A 25565-nucleotide genomic window follows, 5' to 3' on the forward strand; every position below is an offset into this window, starting at 1 on the left:
TGATGGAGAGATATTGTAGAGGATAAGGTAAGAGAACATGAGATGATAGAGCAGTAAATGGACAGGGATCAGATAGATCATACAAGATAGAAGGAGAAGGTGGAGGATAGAAGATAGATGAGACAGGTAGGAAGTATGATGGAGAGATATTGTAGAGGATAAGGTAAGAGAACATGACATGATGGAGCAGTAGATGGACAGGGATCAGACAGATCATACAAGATAGAAGGAGGAGGTGGAGGATAGAAGATAGATGAGACAGGTAGGATGTATGATGGAGAGATATTGTAGAGGATAAGGTAAGAGAACATGAGATGATAGAGCAGTAAATGGACAGGGATCAGATAGATCATACAAGATAGAAGGAGGAGGTGGAGGATAGAAGATAGATGAGACAGGTAGGATGTATGATGGAGAAATATTGTAGAGGATAAGGTAAGAGAACATGAGATGATGGAGCAGTAGATGGACAGGGATCAGACAGATCATACAAGATAGAAGGAGGAGGTGGAGGATAGAAGATAGATGAGACAGGTAGGATGAATGATGGAGAGATATTGTAGAGGATAAGGTAATAGAACATGAGATGATAGAGCAGTAGATGGACAGGGATCAGACAGATCATACATGATAGAAGGAGGAGGTGGAGGATAGAAGATAGATGAGACAGGTAGGATGTATGATGGAGAGATATTGTATTGGATAAGGTAAGAGAACATGAGATGGTGGAGCAGTAGATGGACAGGGATCAGACAGATCATACAACATAGAAGGAGGAGGTGGAGGAGAGAAGATAGATGAGACAGGTAGGAAGTATGATGGAGAGATATTGTAGAGGATAAGGTAAGAGAACATGAGATGGTGGAGCAGTAGATGGACAGGGATGAGACAGATCATACAAGATAGAAGGAGGAGGTGGAGGATAGAAGATAGATGAGACAGGTAGGATGTATGATGGAGAAATATTGTAGAGGATAAGGTAATAGAACATGACATGATGGAGCAGTAGATGGACAGGGATCAGACAGATCATACAAGATAGAAGGAGGAGGTGGAGGATAGAAGATAGATGAGACAGGTAGGATGTATGATGGAGAGATATTGTAGAGGATAAGGTAAGAGAACATGAGATGATGGAGCAGTAGATGGACAGGGATCAGACAGATCATACATGATAGAAGGAGGAGGTGGAGGATAGAAGATAGATGAGACAGGTAGGATGTATGATGGAGAGATATAGTAGAGGATAAGGTAAGAGAACATGAGATGATGGAGCAGTAGATGGACAGGGATCAGATAGATCATACATGATAGAAGGAGGAGGTGGAGGATAGAAGATAGATGAGACAGGTAGGATGTATGATGGAGAGATATAGTAGAGGATAAGGTAAGAGAACATGAGATGATGGAGCAGTAGATGGACAGGGATCAGACAGATCATACATGATAGAAGGAGGAGGTGGAGGACAGAAGATAGATGAGACAGGTAGGATGTATGATGGAGAAATATTGTAGAGGATAAGGTAAGAGAACATGAGATGATGGAGCAGTAGATGGACAGGGATCAGACAGGTCATACAAGATAGAAGGAAGAGGTGGAGGATAGAAGATAGATGAGAGAGGTAGGATGTATGATGGAGAGATATTGTAGAGGATAATGTAAGAGAACATGAGATGATGGAGCAGTAGATGGACAGTGATCAGACAGATCATACAAGATAGAAGGAGGAGGTGGAGGATAGAAGATAGATGAGACAGGTAGGATGTATGATGGAGAGATATTGTAGAGGATAAGGTAAGAGAACATGAGATGGTGGAGCAGTAGATGGACAGGGATCAGACAGATCATACAAGATAGAAGGAGGAGGTGGAGGAGAGAAGATAGATGAGACAGGTAGGATGTATGATGTAGAGATATTGTAGAGGATAAGGTAAGAGAACATGAGATGGTGGAGCAGTAGATGGACAGGGATCAGACAGATCATACATGATAGAAGGAGGAGGTGGAGGAGAGAAGATAGATGAGACAGGTAGGATGTATGATGGAGAGATATTGTAGAGGATAAGGTAATAGAACATGAGATGATGGAGCAGTAGATGGACAGGGATCAGACAGATCATACAGGATAGAAGGAGGAGGTGGAGGATAGAAGATAGATGAGACAGGTAGGATGTATGATGGAGAGATATTGTAGAGGATAAGGTAAGAGAACATGAGATGGTGGAGCAGTAGATGGACAGGGATCAGACAGACCATACATGATAGAAGGAGGAGGTGGAGGATAGAAGATAGATGAGACAGGTAGGATGTATGATGGAGATATATTGTAGAGGATAAGGTAAGAGAACATGAGATGGTGGAGCAGTAGATGGACAGGAATCAGATAGATCATACAAGATAGAAGGAGAAGGTGGAGGATAGAAGATAGATGAGACAGGTAGGATGTATGATGGAGAGATATTGTAGAGGATAAGGTAAGAGAACATGAGATGATGGAGCAGTAGATGGACAGGGATCAGATAGATCATACATGATAGAAGGAGGAGGTGGAGGATAGAAGATAGATGAGACAGGTAGGATGTATGATGGAGATATTGTAGAGGATAAGGTAAGAGAACATGAGATGGTGGAGCAGTAGATGGACAGGGATCAGATAGATCATACAAGATAGAAGGAGGAGGTGGAGGAGAGAAGATAGATGAGACAGGTAGGATGTATGATGGAGAGATATTGTAGAGGATAAGGTAAGAGAACATGAGATGGTGGAGCAGTAGATGGACAGGGATCAGATAGATCATACAAGATAGAAGGAGGAGGTGGAGGATAGAAGATAGATGAGACAGGTAGGATGTATGATGGAGAAATATTGTATTGGATAAGGTAATAGAACATGAGATGATGGAGCAGTAGATGGACAGGGATCAGATAGATCATACATGATAGAAGGAGGAGGTGGAGGATAGAAGATAGATGAGACAGGTAGGATGTATGATGGAGAAATATTGTAGAGGATAAGGTAAGAGAACATGAGATGGTGGAGCAGTAGATGGACAGGGATCAGATAGATCATACAAGATAGAAGGAGGAGGTGGAGGATAGAAGATAGATGAGACAGGTAGGATGTATGATGGAGAGATATTGTAGAGGATAAGGTAAGAGAACATGAGATGGTGGAGCAGTAGATGGACAGGGGTCAGACAGATCATACAAGATAGAAGGAGGAGGTGGAGGACAGAAGATAGATGAGACAGGTAGGATGTATGATGGAGCAGTAGATGGACAGGGATCAGATAGATCATACATGATAGAAGGAGGAGGTGGAGGACAGAAGATAGATGAGACAGGTAGGATGTATGATGGAGCAGTAGATGGACAGGGATCAGATAGATCATACAACATAGAAGGAGGAGGTGGAGGACAGAAGATAGATGAGACAGGTAGGATGTATGATGGAGAGATATTGTAGAGGATAAGGTAAGAGAACATGAGATGGTGGAGCAGTAGATGGACAGGGATCAGATAGATCATACATGATAGAAGGAGGAGGTGGAGGATAGAAGATAGATGAGACAGGTAGGATGTATAATGGAGAGATATTGTAGAGGATAAGGTAAGAGAACATGAGATGATGGAGCAGTAGATGGACAGGGATCAGATAGATCATACATGATAGAAGGAGGAGGTGGAGGATAGAAGATAGATGAGACAGGTAGGATGTATGATGGAGAGATATTGTAGAGGATAAGGTAAGAGAACATGAGATGATGGAGCAGTAGATGGACAGGGATCAGACAGATCATACATGATAGAAGGAGGAGGTGGAGGACAGAAGATAGATGAGACAGGTAGGATGTATGATGGAGAGATATTGTAGAGGATAAGGTAAGAGAACATGAGATGGTGGAGCAGTAGATGGACAGGGATCAGATAGATCATACAAGATAGAAGGAGGAGATGGAGGAGAGAAGATAGATGAAACAGGTAGGATGTATGATGGAGAAATATTGTATTGGATAAGGTAAGAGAACATGAGATGGTGGAGCAGTAGATGGACAGGGATCAGATAGATCATACAAGATAGAAGGAAGAGGTGGAGGATAGAAGATAGATGAGACAGGTAGGATGTATGATGGAGAGATATTGTAGAGGATAAGGTAAGAGAACATGAGATGATGGAGCAGTAGATGGACAGGGATCAGACAGATCATACAAGATAGAAGGAGGAGGTGGAGGATAGAAGATAGATGAGACAGGTAGGATGTATGATGGGGAGATATTGTAGAGGATAAGGTAAGAGAACATGAGATGGTGGAGCAGTAGATGGACAGGGATCAGACAGATCATACAAGATAGAAGGAGGAGGTGGAGGATAGAAGATAGATGAGACAGGTAGGATGTATGATGGAGAGATATTGTAGAGGATAAGGTAAGAGAACATGAGATGGTGGAGCAGTAGATGGACAGGGATCAGATAGATCATACATGATAGAAGGAGGAGGTGGAGGATAGAAGATAGATGAGACAAGTAGGATGTATAATGGAGAGATATTGTAGAGGATAAGGTAAGAGAACATGAGATGATGGAGCAGTAGATGGACAGGGATCAGACAGATCATACATGATAGAAGGAGGAGGTGGAGGATAAAAGATAGATGAAACAGGTAGGATGTATGATGGAGAAATATTGTAGAGGATAAGGTAAGAGAACATGAGATGATGGAGCAGTAGATGGACAGGGATCAGATAGATCATACAACATAGAAGGAGGAGGCGGAGGATAGAAGATAGATGAGACAGGTAGGATGTATGATGGAGAGATATTGTAGAGGATAAGGTAAGAGAACATGAGATGATGGAGCAGTAGATGGACAGGGATCAGACAGATCATACAAGATAGAAGGAGGAGGTGGAGGATAGAAGATAGATGAGACAGGTAGGATGTATGATGGAGAGATATTGTAGAGGATAAGGTAAGAGAACATGAGATGGTGGAGCAGTAGATGGACAGGGATCAGATAGATCATACAAGATAGAAGGAAGAGGTGGAGGACAGAAGATAGATGAGACAGGTAGGATGTATGATGGAGAGATATTGTAGAGGATAAGGTAAGAGAACATGACATGATGGAGCAGTAGATGGACAGGGATCAGACAGATCATACAAGATAGAAGGAGGAGGTGGAGGATAGAAGATAGATGAGACAGGTAGGATGTATGATGGAGAGATATTGTAGAGGATAAGGTAAGAGAACATGAGATGGTGGAGCAGTAGATGGACAGGGATCAGATAGATCATACAAGATAGAAGGAAGAGGTGGAGGACAGAAGATAGATGAGACAGGTAGGATGTATGATGGAGAGATATTGTAGAGGATAAGGTAAGAGAACATGAGATGATGGAGCAGTAGATGGACAGGGATCAGACAGATCATACATGATAGAAGGAGGAGGTGGAGGATAAAAGATAGATGAAACAGGTAGGATGTATGATGGAGAAATATTGTAGAGGATAAGGTAAGAGAACATGAGATGATGGAGCAGTAGATGGACAGGGATCAGATAGATCATACAACATAGAAGAAGGAGGCGGAGGACAGAAGATAGATGAGACAGGTAGGATGTATGATGGAGAAATATTGTAGAGGATAAGGTAAGAGAACATGAGATGATGGAGCAGTAGATGGACAGGGATCAGATAGATCATACAACATAGAAGGAGGAGGCGGAGGACAGAAGATAGATGAGACAGGTAGGATGTATGATGGAGAGATATTGTAGAGGATAAGGTAAGAGAACATGAGATGGTGGAGCAGTAGATGGACAGGGATCAGACAGATCATACAAGATAGAAGGAGGAGGTGGAGAATAGAAGATAGATGAGACAGGTAGGATGTATGATGGAGAGATATTGTAGAGGATAAGGTAAGAGAACATGAGATGGTGGAGCAGTAGATGGACAGGGATCAGATAGATCATACATGATAGAAGGAGGAGGTGGAGGATAGAAGATAGATGAGACAAGTAGGATGTATAATGGAGAGATATTGTAGAGGATAAGGTAAGAGAACATGAGATGATGGAGCAGTAGATGGACAGGGATCAGACAGATCATACATGATAGAAGGAGGAGGTGGAGGATAAAAGATAGATGAAACAGGTAGGATGTATGATGGAGAAATATTGTAGAGGATAAGGTAAGAGAACATGAGATGATGGAGCAGTAGATGGACAGGGATCAGATAGATCATACAACATAGAAGGAGGAGGCGGAGGATAGAAGATAGATGAGACAGGTAGGATGTATGATGGAGAGATATTGTAGAGGATAAGGTAAGAGAACATGAGATGGTGGAGCAGTAGATGGACAGGGATCAGATAGATCATACAAGATAGAAGGAAGAGGTGGAGGACAGAAGATAGATGAGACAGGTAGGATGTATGATGGAGAGATATTGTAGAGGATAAGGTAAGAGAACATGACATGATGGTGCAGTAGATGGACAGGGATCAGACAGATCATACAAGATAGAAGGAGGAGGTGGAGGATAGAAGATAGATGAGACAGGTAGGATGTATGATGGAGAGATATTGTAGAGGATAAGGTAAGAGAACATGAGATGGTGGAGCAGTAGATGGACAGGGATCAGATAGATCATACAAGATAGAAGGAAGAGGTGGAGGACAGAAGATAGATGAGACAGGTAGGATGTATGATGGAGAGATATTGTAGAGGATAAGGTAAGAGAACATGAGATGATGGAGCAGTAGATGGACAGGGATCAGACAGATCATACATGATAGAAGGAGGAGGTGGAGGATAAAAGATAGATGAAACAGGTAGGATGTATGATGGAGAAATATTGTAGAGGATAAGGTAAGAGAACATGAGATGATGGAGCAGTAGATGGACAGGGATCAGATAGATCATACAACATAGAAGGAGGAGGCGGAGGACAGAAGATAGATGAGACAGGTAGGATGTATGATGGAGAAATATTGTAGAGGATAAGGTAAGAGAACATGAGATGATGGAGCAGTAGATGGACAGGGATCAGATAGATCATACAACATAGAAGGAGGAGGCGGAGGACAGAAGATAGATGAGACAGGTAGGATGTATGATGGAGAAATATTGTAGAGGATAAGGTAAGAGAACATGAGATGATGGAGCAGTAGATGGACAGGGATCAGACAGACCATACATGATAGAAGGAGGAGGTGGAGGACAGAAGATAGATGAGACAGGTAGGATGTATGATGGAGAGATATTGTATTGGATAAGGTAAGAGAACATGAGATGGTGGAGCAGTAGATGGACAGGGATCAGACAGATCATACAAGATAGAAGGAGGAGGTGGAGGATAGAAGATAGATGAGACAGGTAGGATGTATGATGGAGAAATATTGTATTGGATAAGGTAATAGAACATGAGATGATGGAGCAGTAGATGGACAGGGATCAGACAGATCATACAAGATAGAAGGAGGAGGTGGAGGATAGAAGATAGATGAGACAGGTAGGATGTATGATGGAGAGATATTGTAGAGGATAAGGTAAGAGAACATGAGATGGTGGAGCAGTAGATGGACAGGGATCAGATAGATCATACAAGATAGAAGGAAGAGGTGGAGGAGAGAAGATAGATGAGACAGGTATGATGTATGATGGAGAGATATTGTAGAGGATAAGGTAAGAGAACATGAGATGGTGGAGCAGTAGATGGACAGGGATCAGACAGATCATACAAGATAGAAGGAGGAGGTGGAGGATAGAAGATAGATGAGACAGGTAGGATGTATGATGGAGAGATATTGTAGAGGATAATGTAAGAGAACATGAGATGGTGGAGCAGTAGATGGACAGGGATCAGATAGATCATACAAGATAGAAGGAGGAGGTGGAGGAGAGAAGATAGATGAGACAGGTAGGATGTATGATGAGAGATATTGTAGAGGATAAGGTAAGAGAACATGAGATGGTGGAGCAGTAGATGGACAGGGATGAGACAGATCATACAAGATAGAAGGAGGAGGTGGAGGATAGAAGATAGATGAGACAGGTAGGATGTATGATGGAGATATATTGTAGAGGATAAGGTAAGAGAACATGAGATGATGGAGCAGTAGATGGACAGGGATCAGACAGATCATACATGATAGAAGGAGGAGGTGGAGGACAGAAGATAGATGAGACAGGTAGGATGTATAATGGAGAGATATTGTAGAGGATAAGATAAGAGAACATGAGATGATGGAGCAGTAGATGGACAGGGATCAGATAGATCATACAACATAGAAGGAGGAGGCGGAGGACAGAAGATAGATGAGACAGGTAGGATGTATGATGGAGAAATATTGTAGAGGATAAGGTAAGAGAACATGAGATGATGGAGCAGTAGATGGACAGGGATCAGACAGACCATACATGATAGAAGGAGGAGGTGGAGGACAGAAGATAGATGAGACAGGTAGGATGTATGATGGAGAGATATTGTATTGGATAAGGTAAGAGAACATGAGATGGTGGAGCAGTAGATGGACAGGGATCAGACAGATCATACAAGATAGAAGGAGGAGGTGGAGGATAGAAGATAGATGAGACAGGTAGGATGTATGATGGAGAAATATTGTATTGGATAAGGTAATAGAACATGAGATGATGGAGCAGTAGATGGACAGGGATCAGACAGATCATACAAGATAGAAGGAGGAGGTGGAGGATAGAAGATAGATGAGACAGGTAGGATGTATGATGGAGAGATATTGTAGAGGATAAGGTAAGAGAACATGAGATGGTGGAGCAGTAGATGGACAGGGATCAGATAGATCATACAAGATAGAAGGAAGAGGTGGAGGAGAGAAGATAGATGAGACAGGTATGATGTATGATGGAGAGATATTGTAGAGGATAAGGTAAGAGAACATGAGATGGTGGAGCAGTAGATGGACAGGGATCAGACAGATCATACAAGATAGAAGGAGGAGGTGGAGGATAGAAGATAGATGAGACAGGTAGGATGTATGATGAGAGATATTGTAGAGGATAAGGTAAGAGAACATGAGATGGTGGAGCAGTAGATGGACAGGGATGAGACAGATCATACAAGATAGAAGGAGGAGGTGGAGGATAGAAGATAGATGAGACAGGTAGGATGTATGATGGAGATATATTGTAGAGGATAAGGTAAGAGAACATGAGATGATGGAGCAGTAGATGGACAGGGATCAGACAGATCATACATGATAGAAGGAGGAGGTGGAGGACAGAAGATAGATGAGACAGGTAGGATGTATGATGGAGAGATATTGTAGAGGATAAGGTAAGAGAAGATGAGATGATGAAGCAGTAGATGGACAGGGATCAGACAGATCATACAAGATAGAAGGAGGAGGTGGAGGACAGAAGATAGATGAGACAGGTAGGATGTATAATGGAGAGATATTGTAGAGGATAAGATAAGAGAACATGAGATGGTGGAGCAGTAGATGGACAGGGATCAGATAGATCATACAAGATAGAAGGAGGAGGTGGAGGACAGAAGATAGATGAGACAGGTAGGATGTATGATGGAGAAATATTGTAGAGGATAAGGTAATAGAACATGAGATGGTGGAGCAGTAGATGGACAGGGATCAGATAGATCATACATGATAGAAGGAGGAGGTGGAGGAGAGAAGATAGATGAGACAGGTAGGATGTATGATGGAGAGATATTGTAGAGGATAAGGTAAGAGAACATGAGATGGTGGAGCAGTAGATGGACAGGGATCAGACAGATCATACAAGATAGAAGGAGGAGGTGGAGGATAGAGGATAGATGAGACAGGTAGGATGTATGATGGAGAGATATTGTAGAGGATAAGGTAAGTGAACATGAGATGATGGAGCAGTAGATGGACAGGGATCAGACAGATCATACAAGATAGAAGGAGGAGGTGGAGGATAGAAGATAGATGAGACAGGTAGGATGTATGATGGAGAGATATTGTATTGGATAAGGTAATAGAACATGAGATGGTGGAGCAGTAGATGGACAGGGATCAGATAGATCATACATGATAGAAGGAGGTGGTGGAGGAGAGAAGATAGATGAGACAGGTAGGATGTATGATGGAGAGATATTGTAGAGGATAAGGTAAGAGAACATGAGATGATGGAGCAGTAGATGGATAGGGATCAGACAGATCATACAAGATAGAAGGAGGAGGTGGAGGATAGAAGATAGATGAGACAGGTATGATGTATGATGGAGAGATATTGTAGAGGATAAGGTAAGAGAACATGAGATAATGGAGCAGTAGATGGACAGGGATCAGATAGATCATACATGATAGAAGGAGGAGGTGGAGGAGAGAAGATAGATGAGACAGGTAGGATGTATGATGGAGAGATATTGTAGAGGATAAGGTAAGAGAACATGAGATGATGGAGCAGTAGATGGACAGGGATCAGACAGATCATACATGATAGAAGGAGGTGGTGGAGGATAGAAGATAGATGAGACAGGTAGGATGTATGATGGAGAGATATTGTAGAGGATAAGGTAAGAGAACATGAGATGGTGGAGCAGTAGATGGACAGGGATCAGACAGATCATACATGATAGAAGGAGGTGGTGGAGGATAGAAGATAGATGAGACAGGTAGGATGTATGATGGAGAGATATTGTAGAGGATAAGGTAAGAGAACATGAGATGATGGAGCAGTAGATGGACAGGGATCAGACAGATCATACAAGATAGAAGGTGGAGGTGGAGAAGAGAAGATAGATGAGACAGGTAGGATGTATGATGGAGAGATATTGTAGAGGATAAGGTAAGAGAAGATGAGATGATGGAGCAGTAGATGGACAGGGATCAGACAGATCATACAAGATAGAAGGAGAAGGTGGAGGATAGAAGATAGATGAGACAGGTAGGATGTATGATGGAGAGATATTGTAGAGGATAAGGTAAGAGAACATGAGATGATAGAGCAGTAAATGGACAGGGATCAGATAGATCATACAAGATAGAAGGAGGAGGTGGAGGATAGAAGATAGATGAGACAGGTAGGATGTATGATGGAGAAATATTGTAGAGGATAAGGTAAGAGAACATGAGATGATGGAGCAGTAGATGGACAGGGATCAGACAGATCATACAAGATAGAAGGAGGAGGTGGAGGATAGAAGATAGATGAGACAGGTATGATGTATGATGGAGAGATATTGTAGAGGATAAGGTAAGAGAACATGAGATGGTGGAGCAGTAGATGGACAGGGATCAGACAGATCATACAACATAGAAGGAGGAGGTGGAGGAGAGAAGATAGATGAGACAGGTAGGAAGTATGATGGAGAGATATTGTAGAGGATAAGGTAAGAGAACATGAGATGGTGGAGCAGTAGATGGACAGGGATGAGACAGATCATACAAGATAGAAGGAGGAGGTGGAGGATAGAAGATAGATGAGACAGGTAGGATGTATGATGGAGAAATATTGTAGAGGATAAGGTAATAGAACATGACATGATGGAGCAGTAGATGGACAGGGATCAGACAGATCATACAAGATAGAAGGAGGAGGTGGAGGATAGAAGATAGATGAGACAGGTAGGATGTATGATGGAGAGATATTGTAGAGGATAAGGTAAGAGAACATGAGATGATGGAGCAGTAGATGGACAGGGATCAGACAGATCATACATGATAGAAGGAGGAGGTGGAGGATAGAAGATAGATGAGACAGGTAGGATGTATGATGGAGAGATATTGTAGAGGATAAGGTAAGAGAACATGAGATGATGGAGCAGTAGATGGACAGGGATCAGACAGATCATACATGATAGAAGGAGGAGGTGGAGGAGAGGAGATAGATGAGACAGGTAGGATGTATGATGGAGAGATATTGTAGAGGATAAGGTAAGAGAACATGAGATAATGGAGCAGTAGATGGACAGGGATCAGACAGATCATACAAGATAGAAGGAGGTTGTGGAGGAGAGAAGATAGATGAGACAGGTAGGATGTATGATGGAGAGATATAGTAGAGGATAAGGTAAGAGAACATGAGATGATGGAGCAGTAGATGGACAGGGATCAGATAGATCATACATGATAGAAGGAGGAGGTGGAGGATAGAAGATAGATGAGACAGGTAGGATGTATGATGGAGAGATATAGTAGAGGATAAGGTAAGAGAACATGAGATGATGGAGCAGTAGATGGACAGGGATCAGACAGATCATACATGATAGAAGGAGGAGGTGGAGGACAGAAGATAGATGAGACAGGTAGGATGTATGATGGAGAAATATTGTAGAGGATAAGGTAAGAGAACATGAGATGATGGAGCAGTAGATGGACAGGGATCAGACAGGTCATACAAGATAGAAGGAAGAGGTGGAGGATAGAAGATAGATGAGAGAGGTAGGATGTATGATGGAGAGATATTGTAGAGGATAAGGTAAGAGAACATGAGATGGTGGAGCAGTAGATGGACAGGGATCAGACAGATCATACATGATAGAAGGAGAAGGTGGAGGATAGAAGATAGATGAGACAGGTAGGATGTATGATGGAGAGATATTGTAGAGGATAATGTAAGAGAACATGAGATGATGGAGCAGTAGATGGACAGTGATCAGACAGATCATACAAGATAGAAGGAGGAGGTGGAGGATAGAAGATAGATGAGACAGGTAGGATGTATGATGTAGAGATATTGTAGAGGATAAGGTAAGAGAACATGAGATGATGGAGCAGTAGATGGACAGGGATCAGACAGATCATACAAGATAGATGGAGGAGGTGGAGGACAGAAGATAGATGAGACAGGTAGGATGTATGATGGAGATATATTGTAGAGGATAAGGTAAGAGAACATGAGATGGTGGAGCAGTAGATGGACAGGAATCAGATAGATCATACAAGATAGAAGGAGAAGGTGGAGGATAGAAGATAGATGAGACAGGTAGGATGTATGATGGAGAGATATTGTAGAGGATAAGGTAAGAGAACATGAGATGATGGAGCAGTAGATGGACAGGGATCAGACAGATCATACAAGATAGAAGGAGGAGGTGGAGGAGAGAAGATAGATGAGACAGGTAGGATGTATGATGGAGAGATATTGTAGAGGATAAGGTAAGAGAACATGAGATGGTGGAGCAGTAGATGGACAGTGATCAGATAGATCATACAAGATAGAAGGAGGAGGTGGAGGAGAGAAGATAGATGAGACAGGTAGGATGTATGATGGAGAGATATTGTAGAGGATAAGGTAAGAGAACATGAGATGGTGGAGCAGTAGATGGACAGGGATCAGACAGATCATACAAGATAGAAGGAGGAGGTGGAGGAGAGAAGATAGATGAGACAGGTAGGATGTATGATGGAGAAATATTGTAGAGTATAAGGTAAGAGAACATGAGATGATGGAGCAGTAGATGGACAGGGATCAGATAGATCATACAAGATAGAAGGTGGAGGTGGAGGATAGAAGATAGATGAGACTGGTAGGAAGGATGATGGAGCAGTAGATGGACAGGGATCAGGTTTGATCAGACAAGCTGATTGGTTGGAATAGATTACATGTGACTTCGTCATTGTACTGCAGGGAACCCCGCAGGATTGTCATACATCGTGGCTCCACGGGGCTTGGATTTAATATTGTTGGAGGAGAAGATGGTGAAGGAATATTCATCTCATTTATATTGGCGGGGGGTCCGGCTGACCTGAGTGGAGCTTTACGGAAGGGAGATCAGATCTTGTCTGTGAGTAACGTGACTTCAGGGCTTTCATGTTGGTTTGTGGTTGTTTCTACTGTTTTCTGAATGCATTTTATTGTGTCATGTGATGTGATTTCACGCCGGTCAGATCAGAAGGTCACTGAACATTGATCCAAACTGATCCTAACACAGAACAGGATGAACCAGCGCAAAGAACCAGAAAACTAAAGGTGGAAATGATCAAGAACATCAGAGAGGAGGCTCCTACTGAAGAATCGTGAAGAAACCATGTGAGGTCTAGTGGTCGGAGTGCAGGAGATAAGGTCCCTTTAAAATTGGAATAAATCCTTGACTCAATCAGATCCGAAGACACTGAAACCATTGAAACCCATTTACAGCCGTCCATAGACCAGACAGGTCTTGTCACATGGAGAACATGGAAGAGTTGCTGCCAAAACGACCCCATGTGAGGCCACGCCGAGGAAAGCCTGGGTACTGGACAGTAGATACAAGATAAAATGTGACATGTCCGGTTTCAGCAGGAGGTTGTAGAAGGTTTGTGGATCTTCGTGGATGGTGTCTGCAGTGGCACATGGTGGAGGACTCTTACTGGTGTCATGCTGATGATGTCATCCAGGTTATAAGAATACTGAGAATTACGAGTAGATTCTCCTCTATCACACAATACCATCAGCTGGATAATGAGGCCAGAGATACGGCCAACATCATAAAGAGCTAGAAGATCTAGAGCAGATGTGGTGACCTCCCCAGAGACCTTATCACCTCATCATAGAGGTGGTCTGGGATTACCTGCAGGGAGCGGAGAGATTGCTGAAGTCCATAAAGGTTCTCTGCGATGCCTGGAACAATCTGCTCCTCTATCTTCTGGCTGTAGGACCATGGGTGTGTTAGACCTGACCGCAGAGTAAACATGGACTTGATGTTGCCAGTTGCTGCTCATTATGGCGATTGTCTGTGCTGTGATCTCAGCATTTTCAGATGACTGAGGGACCGGCTGTCCTGGTTGAGACTCTTCTCATTTCATTTCAGGTGAATGGGGTGGATTTGAGGAACGCCACTCATGAACAAGCAGCTCTGGCTCTCAAGAACGCGGGTCAGACAGTCACGATCATTGCCCAGTACAAGCCTGAGGGTAAGAGCTCTGCCCCTATATAAATGTATGAAGACATAGTCACCATGAAGCAGTACGATGAGAGGGTCTTCTATGCTAGATGATGTCTTATACGTAGGGCCGTTGTGTTACAGTATATGGGGAATGTAGACTGTTCTTCAGTCCAGGAACCTCGCTGATATCTCGTTACTTTCTCACGCCTGCCTCTCATGAGATAGAAGCTGGCATGTAATGTCTATTAGGAGTCCTACAATACTGATGACATATCATTGACCTCACAGAGTACAGCAGGTTCGAAGCCAAGATCCATGACCTGCGGGAGCAGCTGATGAACAGTAGTCTTGGCTCTGGCAGTGCTTCTCTACATAACGCTAATGGTGGCAAGAGAGGATTCTACATCAGGTAAGGAGTCTGGTGGGGATATAAGACAGGACAACCATCATGTCTGATCAGGTCAATGGGGGTGGTTTACAAATCCAGCATTATGTGTTGGGTTGGTTGGTTGGTTGGTTGGTTGGTTGGTTGGTTGGTTGGTTGGTTGGTTGGTTGGTTGGTTGGATTGGTTGGTTGGTTGGTTGGTTGGTTGGTTGGTTGGGTGGGTTGGTTGGTTGATTCGTTGGTTGGTTGGTTGGTGGGTTGGGTTGGTTGGTTGGTTCGTTGGTTGGTGGGTTGGGTTGGTTGGTTGGTTGGGTTGGTTGGTTGGGTTGGTGCATGTTGCTTAGTAAATCTCCTCCAATGTCTCTGCTCTTATTCTGTCTTTATATTCTTCCTGTTATGTGAGGGTGAAGTTCAGTCCCCTCATTAACCTCTAATTGACCTACTCACAGGGCTCTTTTTGACTATGACAAGACACGGGACTGTGGCTTCCTCAGTCAAGCACTGAGCTTCAAGTTTGGAGATGTCCTCCATGTTATAGATGCTACTGATGAGGAGTGGTGGCAGGCGAGACGTGTCCAACCAGAGGGAGAAGAGATCGGCTTCATTCCCAGTAAGAGAAGGTGAGCTATCACAAAGGTCCCGGTGAGAATGGACCTACCCAGGACTGACAGACACGTGATAGACCCTCCACCTAGTAGAACACCTAGTGGTATATAATGGGCCAGTCACAGTGAGGAGGAGCGTTAGTCAATTCAATGACTGTTTCTTCAAGCTTCAAGGACAATTTCTAAAGATTTGTGGCTGACCACACTCTTAGGGTTTGGTCAGACGAATAACTTAAAGCCCCTGGGCCTTGTGGGCCACCTCAGACTCCAGGACCCAGGGGCAACCACAACCCCCAATAGTTACACCCCTGGCTTTGGTTATCCTATCAATCTAAAAACTGCAAACAAACAATCTAACCCTGTCAGAGCCAAGTGCAGACCGAAAAGTCAATGCATCGAGCCCACTCCAGGACCTCGAGTCCTTCAGTCTGACCAGAGCCATCAGTAGAACATCAGAAGAGTCACACCAGCGGCTGGCAGGTTCTCATGTTTTCTTTCTCTCCGCAGGGTTGAGAGACGAGAGTGGTCTCGGTTAAAGGTAAAGGTGAGACAATGTTGTGTTGTGGTTCCAGTGTCACTGTTTGGGGATTAGATACAGTTAGATACCACACAGCTGATCAGAGTTATTGGGGTTCGTGGACCTCCATGATGAGTTGACTTGTGTAGACGTGGCATCGGTGGTCTTTATATTGGGACAGTCTCTGGAAGGACGCTGATGGGGTATATTGGGATTACCAGTCCTTACACGAGGACACTGAGAACTCTCCAAAGTTACGGGATGATCGTCTTCACAAAAGGCTGAGCACTAAAATAAGATGTGTGACACGTAGAGGAGGTCGGGGATCACGGTCTAATGAACCTGTGCAGGGCTCGTCCCCCTTTAGACTGTTCGTAACAATAGGGGTGGGGGTGGGAAGCCCCACATGGACCACCCCATCCTCCTCTCCTAAAACATAAGAGCTCACTAGAGAACATCAAGCAGAACGTATATTGTCCATCTGTGACCACCATTGGAGTGTAGTGTGATCGCCTGCGATGTGGATGCGTCATGTGGCCTCCACTGGAATATGAGGGGCATTATTGTCTGTCTATTGTATATATATATATATACATACTGTATATGATCATCTCACCTTCTTCTCAGCCCATGATTACTGTCCTCTCATGTAACGTAGCCACTCTCTTACCTAGTATGTCTGTCTCTACCTTCTCACTTCTCTCCTCCGCTGCACAGGACCGAAGCAGCACTACGGGTTCTCAGAGTATGTATCTCCCCACCACATCCAACTCCTAGTCTTGTGATCCCTCCATCCATCCCGACCAAAGCTGCTCCCTCGTGACCCCACACCCAGCTCTACACTACACCTCCATCCTATATCTCTGCTATGCCTGTGCTGTACACACCCAGCTCTACACTACACCTCCATCCTATATCTCTGCTATGCCTGTGCTGTACACACCCAGCTCTACACTACACCTCCATCCTATATCTCTGCTATTCCTGTGCTGTACACACCCAGCTCTACACTACACCTCCATCCTATATCTCTGCTATGCCTGTGCTGTACACACCCAGCTCTACACTACACCTCCATCCTATATCTCTGCTATTCCTGCGCTGTACACACCCAGCTCTACACTACACCTCCATCCTATATCTCTGCTATTCCTGTGCTGTACACACCCAGCTCTACACTACACCTCCATCCTATATCTCTGCTATTCCTGTGCTGTACACACCCAGCTCTACACTACACCTCCATCCTATATCTCTGCTATTCCTGTGCTGTACACACCCAGCTCTACACTACACCTCCATCCTATATCTCTGCTATTCCTGTATTGACCTCACACACCCAACTCTACACTACACCTCCATCCTGTCCTGACCTCACACCCAGCTCTGTGACTACATCTCGGTCTTTTGCTCTGCTATTCCTGTGGCTCAGTCTGACATCTCCCTCTTTTTGCCTCTGTATAGGTCGGGAGGAGACAGTGCTCAGTTACGAGACCGTTGTACATATGGAAGGTTGGTGGCGTTTGTCTTGAATGTTGAGGAGTGCTCCTCTCGTTACATCCTTATAATGGGACCTTCTCTCTTTTACGTGCAGTGCACTATGCCCGTCCTATCATAATCCTGGGCCCTGGGAAGGACAGGGTTAATGATGACCTTCTGTCTGAATTTCCTGATAAGTTTGGCTCCTGCGTTCCTCGTAAGTATTCTTGTTGTGTGAGGAAATGGTCAGACGTTGGTTTTTCGGTGACTCAATATTTCTGGGGTCTTTGTGTGCCTTGTCAGAGGAGTTCAGTGATAGGTCTGTGGGAGACGTCTCTGCCCAGTATCGAAAGATTGTTCAAGTGGTAGAGGAAGAACCAAGGACAAGTTCAAGACAGGTCCAAGATGACTGTCAAGGTCCAACATGCCCAGTGTCACCAATTATTGGTATAGTGACTGTAGAGTCATCTGAAATCTGCAATCCCTGTGGGAGAAGGTCCTATGGGCAGATGAAGCAGAGTCACGTTCACCAAAAACATCCTCATCCCAGCCCCGGAACATGGAGGAGCTCATCGAACCATTGTAAAAAGCTTTAGTGCCCAGTGTCAGTAAGCTGTCTCAAAGCTGACAGGTCATTAGGCCTCAAGCAGGGAAATGACCCAGATCCAAAGTGAAGGCAAGAGAAGAAATGTAGAAATTGCTGAGGCCTGATCTGTCCCATACGACTTCTGTAGACCGTCCCAGCTATAGACAGTCCCAGCTGTAGACAGTCCCAGCTGAGAAGAGTCGCCCATCACTGAAGCAGAATATTATCTATCTCATAGGTGTGGTACCAATCAACGCACAACTACATGTTTTTCCTCTTGGGCTCATGGTCCATTTATAGCCGTGATGATGTAATCATTTCCGAGGTTTACCGGACGCAGGTCATTTCATGGTCAAGCCTGTACAGAAGGGGTGATATTGGATATTTGGAGGGGATCATCCCCCTGATTATCTGGGATTTGAGATTATGTATCAGGTCAACCATAGACCAGCAGTATTTACTTACCTCATTCTACTCTGCAGATACGACGCGTCCAAAACGGGATTACGAGGTGGATGCAAGAGATTACCACTTCGTGTCATCCCGAGAAAAGATGGAGAAAGACATTCAAGGTCATAAATTTATTGAGGCCGGACAATATAATGGACACCTGTATGGGACGAGTGTGCAGAGCGTCCGGGAGGTCGCGGAACAGGTATTCATGGCGTCATCCTGAAGAAGGATCCATTGTACTTTGTGTCGGAGTCTTGTTCTACCTTCATGACCTCAACCCTCTGTGATCTCTCCCCAGGGGAAGCATTGTATCCTGGATGTCTCTGCCAATGCTGTCAGACGTCTTCAGGCAGCTCAACTCCAGCCCATCGCCATTTTTATACGGCCTAAGTCCCTGGAAAACATTCTGTAAGTTCTAACTGAACCTGCAATAAACTAATGATAATGTCTGGACCAGTGAGGAGATAATAGTCAGTGATCCGGCTCCATATATCTCAAATTTATACACGAATCAAACTTAGGATAGAACATCATAGAGATCTGCTCCATCAGTGATGTTCTAGTGTAGAGATCTGCTCCATCAGTGATGTTCTAGTGTAGAGATCTGCTCCATCAGTGATGTTCTAGTGTAGAGATCTGCTCCATCAGTGATGTTCTAGTGTAGAGATCTGCTCCATCAGTGATGTTCTAGTGTAGAGATCTGCTCCATCAGTGATGTTGTAGTGTAGAGATCTGCTCCATCAATGATGTTCTAGTGTAGAGATCTGCTCCATCAGTGATGTTCTAGTGTAGAGATCTGCTCCATCAGTGATGTTCTAGTGTAGAGATCTGCTCCATCAGTGATGTTCTAGTGTAGAGATCTGCTCCATCAGTGATGTTCTAGTGTAGAGATCTGCTCCATCAGTGATGTTCTAGTGTAGAGATCTGCTCCATCAGTGATGTTCTGGTGTAGAGATCTGCTCCATCAGTGATGTTCTGGTGTAGAGATCTGCTCCATCAGTGATGTTCTAGTGTAGAGATCTGCTCCATCAGTGATGTTCTAGTGTAGAGATCTGCTCCATCAGTGATGTTCTAGTGTAGAGATCTGCTCCATCAGTGATGTTCTGGTGTAGAGATCTGCTCCATCAGTGATGTTCTAGTGTAGAGATCTGCTCCATCAGCGATGTTCTAGTGTAGAGATCTGCTCCATCACTGATGTTCTAGTGTAGAGATCTGCTCCATCAGTGATGTTCTAGTGTAAAGATCTACTCCATCAGTGATGTTCTAGTGTAGAGATCTGCTCCATCAGCGATGTTCTAGTGTAGAAATCTGCTCCATCACTGATGTTCTAGTGTAGAGATCTGCTCCATCAGTGATGTTCTAGTGTAGAGATCTGCTCCATCACTGATGTTCTAGTGTAGAGATCTGCTCCATCAGTGATGTTCTAGTGTAAAGATCTGCTCCATCAGTGATGTTCTAGTGTAGAGATCTGCTCCATCAGTGATGTTCTAGTGTAGAGATCTGCTCCATCAGTAATGTTCTAGTGTAGAGATCTGCTCCATCAATGATGTTCTTGTGTAGAGATCTGCTCCATCAGTGATGTTCTAGTGTAGAGATCTGCTCCATCAGTGATGTTCTAGTGTAGAGATCTGCTCCATCAGTGATGTTCTAGTGTAAAGATCTGCTCCATCAGCGATGTTCTAGTGTAGAGATCTGCTCCATCAGTGATGTTCTAGTGTAGAGATCTGCTCCATCAGTGATGTTCTAGTGTAGAGATCTGCTCCATCAGTGATGTTCTAGTGTAGAGATCTGCTCCATCAGTCATGTTCTAGTGTAGAGATCTGCTCCATCAGTGATGTTCTAGTGTAGAGATCTGCTCCATCAGTGGTGTTCTAGTGTAGAGATCTGCTCCATCAGTGATGTTCTTGTGTAGAGATCTGCTCCATCTATGATGTTCTAGTGTAAAGATCTGCTCCATCAGTGATGTTCTAGTGTAGAGATCTGCTCCATCAGTGATGTTCTAGTGTAGAGATCTGCTCCATCAGTGATGTTCTAGTGTAGAGATCTGCTCCATCAGTGATGTTCTAGTGTAGAGATCTGCTCCATCAGTCATGTTCTAGTGTAGAGATCTGCTCCATCAGTGATGTTCTAGTGTAGAGATCTGCTCCATCAGTGGTGTTCTAGTGTAGAGATCTGCTCCATCAGTGATGTTCTTGTGTAGAGATCTGCTCCATCTATGATGTTCTAGTGTAAAGATCTGCTCCATCAGTGATGTTCTAGTGTAAAGATCTGCTCCATCAGTGGTGTTCTAGTGTAGAGATCTGCTCCATCAGTGATGTTCTAGTGTAGAGATCTGCTTCATCAGTGATGTTCTAGTGTAGAGATCTGCTCCATCAGTGATGTTCTAGTGTAAAGATCTGCTCCATCAGCGATGTTCTAGTGTAGAGATCTGCTCCATCAGTGATGTTCTAGTGTAGAGATCTGCTCCATCAGCGATGTTCTAGTGTAGAGATCTGCTCCATCAGCGATGTTCTAGTGTAGAGATCTGCTTCATCAGTGATGTTCTAGTGTAGAGATCTGCTCCATCAGCGATGTTCTAGTGTAGAGATCTGCTCCATCAGTGATGTTCTAGTGTAGAGATCTGCTTCATCAGTGATGTTCTAGTGTAGAGATCTGCTCCATCAGTGATGTTCTAGTGTAGAGATCTGCTCCATCAGCGATGTTCTAGTGTAGAGATCTGCTCCATCAGTGATGTTCTAGTGTAGAGATCTGCTCCATCAGTGATGTTCTAGTGTAGAGATCTGCTCCATCAGTGATGTTCTAGTGTAGAGATCTGCTCCATCAGTGATGTTCTAGTGTAGAGATCTGCTCCATCAGTGATGTTCTAGTGTAGAGATCTGCTCCATCAGTGGTGTTCTAGTGTAGAGATCTGCTCCATCAGTGATGTTCTAGTGTAGAGATCTGCTCCATCAGTGATGTTCTAGTGTAGAGATCTGCTCCATCAGTGATGTTCTAGTGTAGAGATCTGCTCCATCAGTGATGTTCTAGTGTAGAGATCTGCTCCATCAGCGATGTTCTAGTGTAGAGATCTGCTCCATCAGTGATGTTCTAGTGTAAAGATCTGCTCCATCAGTGATGTTCTAGTGTAGAGATCTGCTCCATCAGTGATGTTCTAGTGTAGAGATCTGCTCCATCAGTGATGTTCTAGTGTAAAGATCTGCTCCATCAGCGATGTTCTAGTGTAGAGATCTGCTCCATCAGTGATGTTCTAGTGTAGAGATCTGCTCCATCAGTGATGTTCTAGTGTAGAGATCTGCTCCATCAGTGATGTTCTAGTGTAGAGATCTGCTCCATCAGTCATGTTCTAGTGTAGAGATCTGCTCCATCAGTGATGTTCTAGTGTAGAGATCTGCTCCATCAGTGGTGTTCTAGTGTAGAGATCTGCTCCATCAGTGATGTTCTAGTGTAGAGATCTGCTTCATCAGTGATGTTCTAGTGTAGAGATCTGCTCCATCAGTGATGTTCTAGTGTAGAGATCTGCTCCATCAGTGATGTTCTAGTGTAGAGATCTGCTTCATCAGTGATGTTCTAGTGTAGAGATCTGCTCCATCAGTGATGTTCTAGTGTAGAGATCTGCTCCATCAGTGATGTTCTAGTGTAGAGATCTGCTCCATCAGTGATCTTCTAGTGTAGAGATCTGCTCCATCAGTGATGTTCTAGTGTAGAGATCTGCTCCATCAGTGATGTTCTAGTGTAGAGATCTGCTCCATCAGTGATCTTCTAGTGTAGAGATCTGCTCCATCAGTGATGTTCTAGTGTAAAGATCTGCTCCATCAGTGATGTTCTAGTGTAGAGATCTGCTCCATCAGCGATGTTCTAGTGTAGAGATCTGCTCCATCAGTGATGTTCTAGTGTAGAGATCTGCTCCATCAGTAATGTTCTAGTGTAGAGATCTGCTCCATCAATGATGTTCTAGTGTAGAGATCTGCTCCATCAGTGATGTTCTAGTGTAGAGATCTGCTCCATCAGTGATGTTCTAGTGTAGAGATCTGCTCCATCAGTGATCTTCTAGTGTAGAGATCTGCTCCATCAGTGATGTTCTAGTGTAGAGATCTGCTCCATCAGTGATGTTCTAGTGTAGAGATCTGCTCCATCAGTGATGTTCTAGTGTAAAGATCTGCTCCATCAGTGATGTTCTAGTGTAGAGATCTGCTCCATCAGCGATGTTCTAGTGTAGAGATCTGCTCCATCAGTGATGTTCTAGTGTAGAGATCTGCTCCATCAGTGATGTTCTAGTGTAGAGATCTGCTCCATCAGCGATGTTCTAGTGTAGAGATCTGCTTCATCAGTGATGTTCTAGTGTAGAGATCTGTAGTGTAAGGTTTGGACATGGCCCTATGTGAGGACCATCTTTGCCGCTCACAGCTTTTTTCCCTTTTTTACCTCTTTGGCAGAGAAATTAACAAACGTCTAACCGAGGAACAAGCCAGAAAAACCTATGAGAGGTCCACGAAGCTGGAACAAGACTTCACAGAGTGTTTTTCAGGTGAGACCTGCCGGTGAAGTGTGGAATATCGAGACCGCGCTTCTCGTAGACTTGTATCTGCCGGGGTGACTGCTCATTTCTTCATATTCAGAACTAGCAGGAAATGTTTTACCATGTTTAGTGCGGACAGTCCTCGACACTGTAATACAGCAGGGGACCCAGTGGGGGCACCTGTTTAGTTTATCCATTTTTGAAGACAGTTTCACCACTATTCACATTAGTCATCCGCAATAGTCTTAGTTCATATAAAGACGCTGAGGAGGCCTCTGCAGGATCCCGGATCATTGAGTGATGTGACCCCTCTGTTATATCTGTGAACCCATCCGCATGTTACCCCCTGACCACAGACTGTTGTAGCCCGTACGTCAATGTTTGCCCTCCAGAGTTGGCTACGTTCACTACATGACTAATCTGAAGATGTTTTTTCCTACCTTTGACCACATATTCTTTGTCTTCTTCTCCACAGCGGTGGTCGAGGGAGACAGCTTTGAAGAGGTCTACCATAAAGTTAAGGGGATCATCGAGGATCTCTCAGGGCCCTACATCTGGGTGCCTTCCCGAGAAAGACTTTAAAACAAGCCTCCTTCTCCAATCCCACCTTAAATAGTGGAGACTTCTCTCTCCTGGAGCATTGTATCTCTGGAGGCAATGAGGCACTCCGGCACCTACCTGGCCTCAGGTTGCCACCCCTACCTGGAGTGCCTGATTACTTCTAAATGGGGCTGACATATCCTCCAACAAAACAGGAGACCTAAACCATTGTGTTTCTATGAGTTTTTCTGTGTGTATTTTATACATGCACAAATTCTCTATAGATCACAAGCTGGCTCTTCTGTTCTTGCTCGGCTCCTCGTGGGAGTGGTTTCCTTGTGAGCCGACCCCTGCTGTGGGTTGAGCCTGTTGTACAAAAAGACTTTTAGTCCTGGTTTTTTATCTCGCTGTCTGCGTTTATTTTGTGCATGCGTCTTATACTGGAAGGGGGAGGACATGGAATTAATGGACAAATCCCCCATTATTCCCCCCCATCCCCACGCACATGCCCTAAGAGCATTGGGCAATATGGACAATAACTTCCCCTGTGAGGGGCAGTAGATTCATGGATGTCTCCTTAGCTCTCAAACAAAGCCATGGAGGGGTTAGATGTGCAATGTTCTGCAGGCCCTGTCACAAGAGAGGTTCAAGAAGTGAGATGCTCTTCAGGACCCAGCATAAAAGAGCAGTGTGCTTCAGGGCTCGGGAAGGTAAAGGGTTACATACCGTACAGTAATAAAAAATGAAACTATTTTATGTGGATAAATAAAATGTTATATATTTACATCTTGTCATGTGGTTTCTGCTCAGCTCTGGGGGTTATCAAGTCACCAAACTCTGGAGAAGCCAATGGCTGGCATTATAGGGTTCTACACTAGTGGGTAGTCAGATGGAAGATACAAGTGAGTAGTCAGATAAGAGCCGAGGTCCTACACAAGTGAGTAGTCAGATAAGAGCCGAGGTCCTACACAAGTGAGAAGTCAGAGAGAAGCCAAGGTCCTACACAAGTGAGTAGTCAGATAAGAACCAAGGTCCTAAACAAGTGAGTAGTCAGATAGGAGCCAAGGTCCTACACAAGTGAGTAGTCAGATGGAAGATATAAGTGAGTAGTCAGGCGGCAGCCAGGGTCCTACACAAGTGAGTAGTCAGGTGGCAGCCAGGGTCCTACACAAGTGAGTAGTCAGGCGGCAGCCAGGGTCCTACACAAGTGAGTAGTCAGATAGGAGCCAAGGTCCTACACAAGTCAGTAGTCAGATAAGAGCCGAGGTCCTAAACAAGTGAGTAGTCAGATAGGAGCCAAGGTCCTACACAAGTCAGTAGTCAGATAGGAGCCAAGGTCCTACACAAGTGAGTAGTCAGATAAGAGCCAAGGTCCTACACAAGTGAGTAGTCAGATAAGAATCAAGGTCGTAAACAAGTGAGTAGTCAGATAAGAAGCGAGGTCTAGTGGCCTATACTAGTGGGTAGTCAGGTGAAAGGTACAAATGGGCAGGTAGAAGGGAGCCAGTTACCTACACAACTAGGTAGTCAGATGGCAGCCAGGGTCCTACACAACTAGGTAGTCAGATGGCAGCCAGGGTCCTACACAACTAGGTAGATGGCAGACAGGGTCCTACAAAACTAGGTAGTCAGATGGCAGCCAGGGT

At 44.2% G+C, this 25565-nt stretch overlaps 1 protein-coding gene across 2 annotated transcripts in view; it reads left to right on the plus strand.

Moving 5' to 3' along the window:
- DLG4 (discs large MAGUK scaffold protein 4) overlaps window positions 1–24703 on the plus strand; it is a 134272-nt gene extending 109569 nt beyond the window's left edge. The window contains exons 8-19 of one of the 2 annotated variants that reach the window (XM_075847399.1): window positions 13602–13758; window positions 14764–14866; window positions 15127–15247; window positions 15673–15843; window positions 16336–16372; window positions 17063–17090; window positions 17810–17857; window positions 17940–18041; window positions 18893–19065; window positions 19162–19271; window positions 23297–23388; window positions 23855–24703. In XM_075847399.1, the coding sequence (XP_075703514.1) occupies window positions 13602–13758; window positions 14764–14866; window positions 15127–15247; window positions 15673–15843; window positions 16336–16372; window positions 17063–17090; window positions 17810–17857; window positions 17940–18041; window positions 18893–19065; window positions 19162–19271; window positions 23297–23388; window positions 23855–23961 (1249 nt within the window). In that variant the 3' untranslated portion in view covers window positions 23962–24703. The remainder of the gene's footprint in view (window positions 1–13601; window positions 13759–14763; window positions 14867–15126; window positions 15248–15672; window positions 15844–16335; window positions 16373–17062; window positions 17091–17809; window positions 17858–17939; window positions 18042–18892; window positions 19066–19161; window positions 19272–23296; window positions 23389–23854) is intronic. The other variant, XM_075847400.1, reaches the window with a different exon arrangement.
- The last annotated feature ends 862 nt before the right edge of the window (window positions 24704–25565 follow it).

This window comes from Rhinoderma darwinii (genome assembly GCF_050947455.1).
Source record: "Rhinoderma darwinii isolate aRhiDar2 chromosome 3 unlocalized genomic scaffold, aRhiDar2.hap1 SUPER_3_unloc_5, whole genome shotgun sequence".
NCBI classification, from domain to species: domain Eukaryota; kingdom Metazoa; phylum Chordata; class Amphibia; order Anura; family Rhinodermatidae; genus Rhinoderma; species Rhinoderma darwinii.